This window comes from Crotalus tigris, unplaced genomic scaffold (assembly GCF_016545835.1).
Source record: "Crotalus tigris isolate CLP2741 ecotype Arizona unplaced genomic scaffold, ASM1654583v1 scf7180000017740.2609645, whole genome shotgun sequence".
Taxonomy (NCBI): Eukaryota; Metazoa; Chordata; class Lepidosauria; order Squamata; family Viperidae; genus Crotalus; species Crotalus tigris.
In genome coordinates this window covers 719,438-730,611 of record NW_024096606.1, presented here as the reverse complement: position 1 = coordinate 730,611, position 11,174 = coordinate 719,438, and the positions used below count along the sequence as shown (strand labels likewise).

At 46.3% G+C, this 11,174-nt stretch overlaps 1 protein-coding gene and 1 pseudogene across 1 annotated transcript; both read left to right on the top strand.

Annotated features, from left to right (window-relative positions):
* Window positions 1–503: 503 nt before the first annotated feature.
* On the top strand, window positions 504–1,396 carry LOC120306496. The gene has a single exon (XM_039339818.1). The coding sequence runs from the start codon at window positions 527–529 to the stop codon at window positions 1,364–1,366; it is 840 nt and encodes a 279-aa protein (XP_039195752.1). The 5' UTR covers window positions 504–526; the 3' UTR covers window positions 1,367–1,396.
* Window positions 1,397–1,582: 186 nt separating this feature from the next.
* On the top strand, window positions 1,583–4,281 carry LOC120306495 (annotated as a pseudogene).
* The last annotated feature ends 6,893 nt before the right edge of the window (window positions 4,282–11,174 follow it).

Sequence of the window (11,174 nt, the reverse complement as noted above, 5' to 3'; positions counted from 1 at the left end):
ACCAAGTAGCCCAGAAGAACTGCCACATCCACCACCGTACATCCCTCCACATGGATTGAGGGGAACCCCAGGGTCATCATCAGCATTGGGATCCATGTGGCGCCTGGACATGCTGTCCCCAATGCTAAAAGGCCTCCATCTTGAGGAAAGGAAAGGTCAGAGATGAACACCAGTCCAGGATCAAGGAGCCCAAGCAGGACCATCGTCCCAAGCAGCAGAAGGGAGCTCTGGGACTGAGGAGAAGGAAGAGCAAACGGAGGGAAGGGAGGAAGAGGAGCCAGTAGCTGAAAGGACTAGGGCAAGGACAGAGCTAGTCTCTCTGAATGCTCCCCTCAGGCAAGTGGATCAATTGGTTGTTAATAAAGACAATCCTACAGACATAGCCACTGCTCCTCTGTTCCAACATGTGCCTTTCACCACTTCAGATCTTCTCAACTGGAAGTTTCATTACGGGCCGTTTAGTGAAAAGCCAAATGAAGTTGCAGACTTGATAAAAACCATTGTAGACACCCACAACCCCAATTGGATGGATATGCAACAGCTTATGGGAACATTGTTCAATCTGGAGGAAAGGGAAAAGATCAGAATAGAAGTGGCAAAAATTGTGAAGCCCGATTTGCCTTCACTTTACACCCTTGAAGACTATGTCGAGGCTAAGTTCCCTTCTAAAGATCCTAAATGGAATCCATATCGTGACCTCCAAGAATTGCAGGCTTATCAGCAATTAGCAGTGCAGGCAGTCCATGCAGCAGGGAAACCAGCTGTCAATATGTCTAAACCATCTTTGGTGGTGCAGGAAGCCACAGAGAGTCCAGAAGCATTTTATGCTCGGCTGCTTGAAGCCTACCAAATGTACACCCCTATTGATCCAACAGAACTTGACAATGCTAGAATGCTTGCCATGGCTTTTATCTCACAAAGCACCCCTGATATTCGGAGAAAGCTGCAAAGATTGGAAGGCGCCCTAGGGAAGCCCATGAGTGAGCCGATGGAAGTAGCCCGGAAGACTTTTGTGAATAGGGAAAAGGAGGAGGAAAAGAAAAGAGATCAGAAAATGCAATGGAAGGCTGAGCTGCTTGCAGTTGCTATGATGGGGGTGCCAAGGGGCGGTGGAAGAGGCAGAGGGAGGGGAATGGTGTTAGGACGAAACCAGTGTGCCATATGTAAAAGGGAAGGACACTGGAAGGGTGAATGTCCAGAAAGAGAGAGGGAGGAGGAACAAGGAGAGGGAAGAGGAAGATTTGCAAGGTTTGCCAGAAGCTTCAGAGGTAATCCAAGAAGAGGCCAGGGAGGGAGAGGAAGAAGAGAAGGATTTTCAAGGACCCTCCCCCTCATAGGCCTGGCAGAAACAGAGGAATGGGACTGAGGCCGACCGGGTTCAGCCCGCCTCCCAGAACCTGTGGTCAGTTTAACAGTAGGAGGCAAATCTATTCCCTTCCTTGTGGATACTGGAGCCACCCGATCAGTCTTAACCCAACCCCTAGGCCAAGCCTCTCCTCACTCTATTAATATACAAGGAGCAACAGGAAAAATATTACAGCGACCTTTTTTGGAGCCCCTAAGTTGCACAATAGGGGGAAGAACGATAACCCACCAGTTTGTATACATGCCCGACTGTCCAATCCCATTGCTAGGGAGGGACCTGCTTTGTAAATTAAGGGCGCAGGTCTCCTTTGAAGAGGATGGAAAAGTAACTATGGAAGTTCCCTGTGAAGAGGAATGGAGAATGGTGATGCTGGCACAAGCAGTAGAAGAAAATACCAAGTGGAAAGAGTTCAATGTGCCACACCTGTGGGCAGAAGACAACCCCCCTGGTTTTGCAAAACATCATCCTCCAATTGTAGTGGAAGAAATACCAACTAAAGTACCTATCAGAATTAGACAACGTTCATATCCCAGGGTGGTAGCACAAGCTATCCAGGAGGTAATAAACCTCTATCTAGCTCATCACATTTTAGTCCCTATAGAATCAAAATGGAACACCCCAATTCTGCCAATACCTAAGGGGGAAGGGAAGTTTAGGCCAGCCTAGGATTTGCGGGTTGTGAATGAAGCCACAGTCACTATCCACCCGGTGGTCCCAAATCCTTATGTCATTTTAGGGCTAATCCCCCCCAGGGCTAAGTGGTTCTCAGTAATTGACCTAAAGGATGCCTTTTTCACAATACTTATACATAAGAAGAGCCAGCACTTGTTTGCCTTTGAGTGGGAGAACCCCGTATATGGAAGAAAACACCAATATGCTTGGACAAGGCTACCTCAAGGTTTTAAGAACTCCCCCACTCTCTTTGGAGCTGCATTAGGAAAGGACTTAGAGGACTTAGACATCCCCCACCCAGACGTGGTGCTGCAATATGTTGATGACCTATTAGTCACTGGTCAGACAGAAGAGGACTGCTGGCAGAATACTTATGCATTGCTTCAGCTCTTACAAGACCGAGGCTACAAGGCATCCCGTAAAAAAGCCCAATTGGTAGCCACGAGAGTTAGATATCTGGGATATGACATAGAGGAGGGAAAGAGAACACTAGGACATGAAAGAAAAGGAGCCATCTGTCAGCTGCCTGTCCCGAAAAACAGAAAAGAGTTAAGAGGTTTTTTAGGGGCTGCTGGCTTTTGCAGAATATGGATCCCCAACTTTAGCCTGATAGCAAAACCCCTGTATGAAGCAACCAAGGGAGGTGATAAAGAACCGTTGCAATGGGAGAAGCAGGAAGATAAGAGCACACATTAAAGCTCTCAAAGAAGCTTTAATGTGTGCTCCGAGTCTAGGGTTACCGAATTTGGAAAAACCCTTTTAATTGTTTGTAGATACAAAACAAAATGTGGCTGTAGGAGTTCTCACCCAGAAAATGGGGGCCTGGCATCGCCCGGTTGCTTATCTGTCTAAACAGCTTGATAATGTAGCCAGAGGGTGGCCGGCTTGCCTCAAAGCAATTGTAGGAGCGGCGTTACTAACACAGGAAGCCAACAAATTGACTTTTGGGCAGAAGTTAGATATCTACACACCCCATGCTCTTAAAGCTGTTTTAGAAGCAAAGGGGCACTTGTGGCTGACCAACCCACGCATGTTAAAATATCAAGCCTTAATAACCCATAACCCAGCAGTCACATTAATTCAATCTAACTCACTGAATCCAGCCACGCTGCTGCCTGAACCAGACTTGGAAACCACACACAGCTGCATACAAGCAATTGAAGCAACTTACGCTAGTCGCCCAGACATGAAAGATGTTCCCCTGCTGGATCCAGACTTTACCCTATACACTGATGGAACTAGTTTTATGCAGGAAGGAATTCGAAAGGCAGGATATGCTGTGGTGACTTTGGAGGAAATATGGGAAGCCGAGCCTCTTCCGCCCGGTACAAGTGCTCAACTAGCTGAACTGCATGCATTAACTAGAGCTCTGGAGTTGGCAAAAGGGAAGTGTATTAATATTTACACAGACTCTAAATATGCATTTCTAACAGTGCAAGTACTGGATAGTACTCACAACCAATGCCAGCCTGTTCGGCTGGGGAGCACACCTTCGGTTGCAGTGGGCACAGGGCCGTTGGTCCAACTCAGACCTCCGGCACAACATAAACTGGCTCGAACTACAAGCCATCCATCTAGCCCTTCGTCACTTTCACAACCTGGTGGCACGGCGTCATGTACTGGTCCTCATGGACAATGTGGCAGGCAAGGCTCATGTAAACCGCCAAGGGGGTACCCGCTCTCGGACTCTTTTGACCGAGTCTCTCTTTCTGGGTTCCTGGGCAGAACACAATCTGGCCTCCATCAAGGCCAATCATATTTCAGGAGAAGCGAACACCCAGGCAGATCTTCTGAGCAGGACAACGGTAGATCACTCGGAATGGCGCCTCCATCCGAGGATCTTCAGAGAAATTTGTCACCGTTTCGGCCTCCCACTTATGGACCTCTTTGCGTCTTCATCCAATGCCCAGCTGACTCGCTTCTTTTCCCAGTTCCCATCTGCAGGGGCAGAACAGGCGGATGCTCTTCAGAGCCCATGGCCGCAGGGTCTGCTTTACACCTTTCCCCCTCTACCTCTTCTCCCGGCAGTAATATGCAAGCTCCTTCGGGAGTGAGCGGAGATACTCCTGGTGGCTCATTATTGGCCAAGGAGACCTTGGTTCGCCGATCTGATGAGCCTTTCCCTCGCAGACCCCTGGCGGATCCCCCCCGGAGCGGGTCTCTCTCAGTCAAGGGGTTATTCTCCATCCGGACCCCCAATGGCTCCAGTTAGCCATCTGGCACTTGAGCGCTCAATCTTAACAAGGGAGCTTTGCTTGCCGGGGGTCATCACAGTAATCCAGGCCTCCTGCCGCCCTTCTACAAACCGTATTTACGAGGCCACATGGAAAAACGTCCAATTATGGTGCTCTGGGTGACAGTTGTTGCTCTCGGAACTCACAATTCCCCATATCTTAGACTACTTGTTAGATGGTCTGGAGAGGGGTTTGGCCCCAAACACATTAGGCAGGCAGGTTGCTGCTCTTTCAACGGTCCTCACATGCAACTCAGCGGCGACATTGGGTCATCACCCCTTACTCCGCTCATTCCTTAAAGGGGCCGCTAACACCAGACCCCCTACCGTGCACAGGTACCCTTTGTGGGAGCTACCACGGGTCCTTCGGGCTCTTATTTAAGTCACCCTTTGAGCCCCTAAGGATATGCGATGTTCGCTACCTGTCCCACAAGGTGGTGTTCCTGGTGGCAATCACGTTGGCACGACGCATCTCCGAATTGGCAGCACTCTCGATCCGGGATGTCTTGTGCATTTTCCACCAGGATCGAGTGATCCTCTGACTTGACCCTACCTTTGTCCCGAAAGTCAACTCTCTGTTCCATAGATCACAGGAGATAGTGCTGCCGGATTTTTGCCCCAACGCATCACACTCTCTGGAATGGCAACGGCATAGTTTGGACGTCCACAGAGCACTTCGGTACTATATTTCACGGACAGCAGAATTCCGCAAACCAGAGGCCCTCTTTATATCTTTTCACTCTTCCTCCAGAGGTCGGAAGGTTTCCTCTTCCACAATTGGCAGGTGAATTAGAGCATGCACTGCCGGAGCGTATCAAGCTGAGTCATTGCTGGTTCCAAGATGGGTTACAGCCCACTCCACATGGAGTGCAGCAACTTCAGTGGCCTGGGCTACCCAGGCATCCATTGAGGAAGTCTGCAGGGTGGCCATATGGGCTTCGCCATCTCCTTTTATTCGGCAGTACAAGATCGATAGGTTTGCCTCCATGAAGGCTTCCTTCGGTAGGAGGGTTCTCCAACAGGTTATACATCAAAGTGCCACACCAGACCAGTCTGCTTCCCACCCTCAGGGACAGTAGGCTTTGGTATATTCCATTGGTGGATTCTCCATCTCCAGTGCTGGAGAAGGGGCATTGTCTTACCTGAACGCCTTTTCTTAGTACGGAGATGGAGAATGATCTGGCATCCTTACAACATGGCCTGCCCAGCGCATCTGGGTTTTCATCAACAGAGTGTAAACTGATGATAGGCCTGCTCTGGAGAGGACATATGTGTCTGGTATCTTATCCTGCCACCGAATCCTCAGAATTCTATGAAGGCAAGTCATGTGGAAGTAGTTAAGTTGCCTAACATGCCTCCTGTACACTATCCAGGTCCCACTAGCATACATCAGGGTAGTTAGCAGTGCTGCCTGGTAAACTTTAAGCTTAGTAGCAAGGCTTATTCCACGGCAGTCCCACACGTTAGTCCACAATCTGCCAAATGGAGAACATGCCTTGGCAATTCTACAGTTGACCTCGATGTCAATTGTCACTGCACGGGAAAGGGTACTACCAAGATACATAAATTGGTCCACTGCTTGCAGCTTTTGTCCCTTTACTGTGATGGTAGGCTCTTGATATTGGGCTTTTGGAACTGGCTTGTACACCACTTCAGTTTTCTTCGTGTTGATGAAGAGGCCAAAGTTGTCACAAGCGGCTGCGAATTTGTCCATGCTGGCTTGCATTTCCTGCTCTGATCCTGCATTAAGGGCACAGTCATCAGCAAAGAGGAAATCTCGTAGCACAGTCTCTTTTACCTTGGTGACAGCCTGAAGTCTTCACAGGTTGAACAGTTTCCCATCGGTTCTGTACCTTAGATTAACTCCCACTGAGCTGTTCTGAAAGGCCTCTGACAGCATGGCTGAAAATATCATGCTGAACAGGGTTGATGCCAGCACGCAGCCTTGCTTAATGCCGTTAGTGACAGGGAAGGCCTCTGAGGCTCCACCGTTAATTCAGAACACGAGCCGCCATGTCATCATGGAACTGCCATACCATCAGAATAAATCTGTCAGGGCACCCAAACTTCGACATAATGCGCCATAATCCTTCACAACTAACTGTGTCAATAGCCTTGGTGAGATCCACGAAGGTGGTGTATAGCTCACAATTCTGCTCCTGACATTTCTCCTGGAGCTGTCGAGCTGCAAAGATCATGTTCACCGTGCCACGCTCTTTGCGGAAACCACACTGTGTCTCAGGTAGTATACCCTGTTCCAGATGGTCAATCAGGCGATTTAGCAACACTCATGCAAAGATATTCCTCTATAATTATTCCTCTATAATTATCGCAGACTTGTCGATTTCCTTTCCTCTTGTAGAGGTGCACGATGGACACGTCTTTCAGTTCCTGAGGAATGGAACCTTGTTTCCAAAAGGATCGGAACAACTGTGTAAGTTTTTCAACAAGCACAGCATCACCAGTCTTATAGACTTCCGCTGGGATTGTGTCAGATCCTGGCGCCTTACCACTGGAACACTGACTGATGGCCTGTAAGGTTTCAGACTCTGATGGTAGGGCATCCAGGCTATAGTTGATATCTACCTGGGGTATCCTGTCAATCGCCTCATTATTGATGGTGGATGGGCAGTTCAGCACAAAGTGGAAATGCTCAGCCCAACGCTGTAAAATCAGGGTCTTCTCAGTGATAAGAGTTGTACCAGTTAAATCCAGTAAAGGAGAGCTTCCTAATGGCTGAGGTCCACACAGGTATCTAAGGGCTTCATAGAATCATTTGACATCACTTCTATCAGCAAACTTCTGGATTTTATCTGCTTTGGCACTCAACCAGGAGTCCTGCATCTTGCGGAGCTTGCTCTGTACAATCCTGCAAGTGTTTATAAAAGCATTTTTCTTTGCAGTTGATGACGGGTCGTTCTGATGAGCATGGTAGAGATGGTGTTTTTCAGCAAGCAAGGCCTTAATCTCTTCATCATTTTCATCAAACCAGTCCTGCTGCTTCCTATATGAGGGTTCAAGAAACTTAAGTGCAGAAGAGTGCAAGATGTCCCAGAAACATTCCCAGTCCTTCTCAGCATTTTCCTGCAGCCCCAGGAGTTAATTGTCAAGATCTTTTACTAATGAAGCTACTACGTCGGGGTTTTCCAGTGTACTGATGTTGATCTTTTTCATCACAACTCTGTTTCCCTGTGGACGATTCTTTGGCTTGATGTGAATATTTATCTTGGAAACGATGAGTCTATGGTCAGTCCAGCAGTCAGCACTCGGCATAGCCTTAGTTACTCTTACATCTTGCATGTCTTTCCTCTGCACAGGACATAATCAATGAGATGCCAGTGCCTGGAGCGTGGATGCATCCAGGACGTCTTTTTATGAATAGGTAGGCGAAAGATGGTATTAGTAATGACCAGATCATGAGCAGCACATGTCTTCAATCGCAACAGTCCATTGCTATTACACGTGCCAATTCCATTTTTACCAATAACGCCATCCCAGGTAGAATGATCGGACCCCACTCTCACATTGAAATCGCCAAGTAAAATCAGCCTATCAGTGCCCTTCACAAATGAAAGTAGGGCATCAAGATCTTCATAAAACTTGTCCTTTAGTTCATCTGGATTTGTCATTGTGGGTGCGTAGGCACTGATCAGTGTGGCTTGCTTTACACTTAGTAATGGGAGATGCAGTGTCATGAGTCGATCATTCACACCCTTAGGAAGACTGATAAGTTGACGAACAAGATGGTTCTTAACCGCTAGGCCAACTCCAGACTCACAACGTTGGTCACTGCTATGTCCACACCAAAAAAATGTGTAGCTGCCTCCTGTTTCTGTGAGCTGATCTTCATTGGCTAGACGAGTTTCACACAGGGCCACTATGTCAATGTTAAATCTTGCAAGCTTTCTGGCTACCAGAGCTGTTCTTCTTTCTGGGCGATCTGCTAATGGATTGTCTTGAAGCATACGTACATTCCATGTACCAATAATGAGTGGTAACACCTTGTGTTTCATCTTAAATTTTGTATTTCGACCGCATGAAATGGGATCCCCTCCAACTGTGGTAGGCTGGACAGGGTTTGAAAGAAGCAAGAATGTTTAGGGCACATTTTCTAGCCCCTTCTTCATACTACGGAGGTGAGCAGTGTGATCCTAAAGAGGGCTGCTCAGTCGCTCAGATAGACATTGAATCCAGCTGTTGCTTCATCAGCAAGAAGCGACCATTAGACCTGAGCCGCCTGTGTGCAGGTCCACATCCACAGCTCCCAGTGATTCCACACCTGCTGCTTCTTCGCTCGCCTATCGCCACAGGACTTTAAGATTTATCGGAATTAGGGAAAGTCAAGATGTCAAGACTTGCGCATGGATTGGATTTAAGTGAGGAAGAGGTGTGCATAGTCAGCCTCACTCTCTCTTCCCAGATTCCATCTTATTCCAATGGCAAGACAAAAGTTGAGACAGTTGGAGACATACTGTCTCCAATTGTATGTTACTAGATAGATATAGAAAGATAAAGGATAAATGAAGCAAATTTAGGAATTTATAAAGTAAAAAGAGGCAAATAATAAAACGTTTGGTTTCTGATTACCTTGTCTTACTGGTTTCCTAGATGGCCACTATGGAATAGGCTTTTGACTAGTTAGGCATCTGATTTGACCTGAGAGAACTTTTGTTATAGTGCTAGTTATTGCTGTGAGCTTCAGAGGAGTGCACTGATTGACCATGACAGGCTGTGTCTAAAGAAATTACTAGAGAATAGAGGTGAAAGAGAAGGGATACTTTTGCTTACTCTTTTCTCCCACTGGAGCAGCAAGCAACACACCAGGGACATTGACCTAGAGCAGGGGTGTCAAAATGCCAGCCCGTGGGCTGGTTTCATCATACTGAAGCTGCACCCACCCCATTGCCAGCAATGCAAAACGAGTAGCGATAAGTTGCGACACATCATGTGATGTGGCAAGTTTGACACCCATGACGTAGAGGATACTGCAGGAACTACCCAAATACACTGCTACAAAGGAATGGGATTTGAACAATAATAGAATGGAGGTTGAGAGATGAAGATTAAATATGGCTAAGGTAAAAAATGAGACATTTATAAAGACAGGAATAAATTGGTACAGAGGAGATCAGCCCTACCGAAAAAAAGTTGTTGGATAAGGATAAAACTATAGAAAACTATCTATTGAATTAGAAAGTAAAAACGAGATAAAACAGAAGTGGTTAAGACTGGTCAAAACCAGTGGTGGGATTCAAATATGTGAACAACTCTGTGTGGATGCCACTTCCGGAAATCCACTTTAGGCCTGGGCAACAAAAAATTAGCTACCAGTTCTGCCGAAGTGGTGCGAACTGGCTGAATCCCACCACTGGTTAAAACCATTTGCAACAATCTAAATATGGTACTGGAGTATGAGGTAGAGAATTTACAAGTAAGGATAGAATGACTATGAAAGAGTCTCAAGATCTTATAAAATATGGTAAAGTTAAGGTATAGCACTAAACTCTAGAAAATGTTAAATTTAGTAGAATAAATGAGGGAGTGTATAGTATAACAAATAAAAAAACATGTGATAAATTAAAAAGCACTTCCTGCTCAGTTAATCAGCAATGTTTTAATTTTGTAGTGCACATTAGATATTAAGCTCGTTTTTCAACTCCCAATGGGAGTTGTTCTCAGTTCTTCCTGAGTTTGCCTCCTGAATCTACAATGGTGAACTTAGCAATTATGCCCAAATTGTGACTATCCCAACATTAGCAGTCAAACGTTTAGCAAACATGGAATGGCATGGGGCAATTAACTGAGATAATTATGCTTATGATACAGTGACGGGGAAAAAAATGGATCCCCTGATTTTGTACATTTGCACTGACAAAGAAATGATCAGTCTATAATTTTAATGGTAGGTTTATTTTAATAGTGAGAGACAGAATAACAACAAAAAAATCCAGAAAAACGCATTTCAAAAAAGTTATAAATTGATTTGCATTTTAATGAGTGAAATAAGTATTTTACCCCTTCACAAAACATGACATAGTACTTGGTGGCAAAACCCTTGTTGGCAATCACAGAGGTCAGACGTTTTTTGTAGTTGACTACCAGGTTTGTCCCACTCCTCTTTGCAGATCCTTTCCAAGTCATTGTTTCGAGGCTGACGTTTGGCAGCTCGAATCTTCAGCTCCCTCCATAAATTTTCTATGAGATTAAGGTCTCGAGACTGGCTAGGCCACTTCAGGACCTTAATGTGCTTCTTGAGCCACTCCTTTGTTTCTTTGGTGGTGTGTTTTGGGTCACTGCCATGCTGGAATACCCATCCACAATCCATTTTCAATGCCCTGGATAAGGGAAGGAAGTTCTCACCCAAGGTTTGATGGTACATGGCCCTATCCATTGTCCCTTTGATGTGGTGAAGTTGTCCTGTCCCCTTAGCAGAAAAACACCCCCAAAGCATGTTTCCACCTCCATATTTGACAGTGAGGATGGTGTTTCTTGGGGTCACAGACAGCATTCCTCCTCCTAACATGGCAAGTTGAGTTGATGCCAAAGAGCTCGATTTTGGTCTTATCTGACCACAACACTTTCACTCATTTCTCCTCTGAATCATTCAGATGTTCATTGACAAATTTCAGACAGCTCTGTACGTGTGCTTTTTTGAGCAGGGAGACCTTGTGACACTGCAGGATTTCAGTCCTTCACAGCATAGTGTTATGAATTGTTTTCTTGGTGACTATGGTCCCAGCTGCCTTGAGATCACTGACAACATCCTATGTAGCTCTGGGCTGATTCCTCACCATTCTCATGATCATTGAAACTCCATAAGGTAAGATCTTGCATGGAGCCCCAAACCGAGGGAGATTGATAGTTATTTTGTCGGTCTTCCGTTTGTGAATAACCACTGCTTGG

Coding starts and splice junctions, on each gene's coding strand:
- LOC120306496 (XM_039339818.1), top strand. CDS start 527: ATGGATATGCAACAGCTTATGGGAACATTGTTCAATCTGGAGGAAAGG.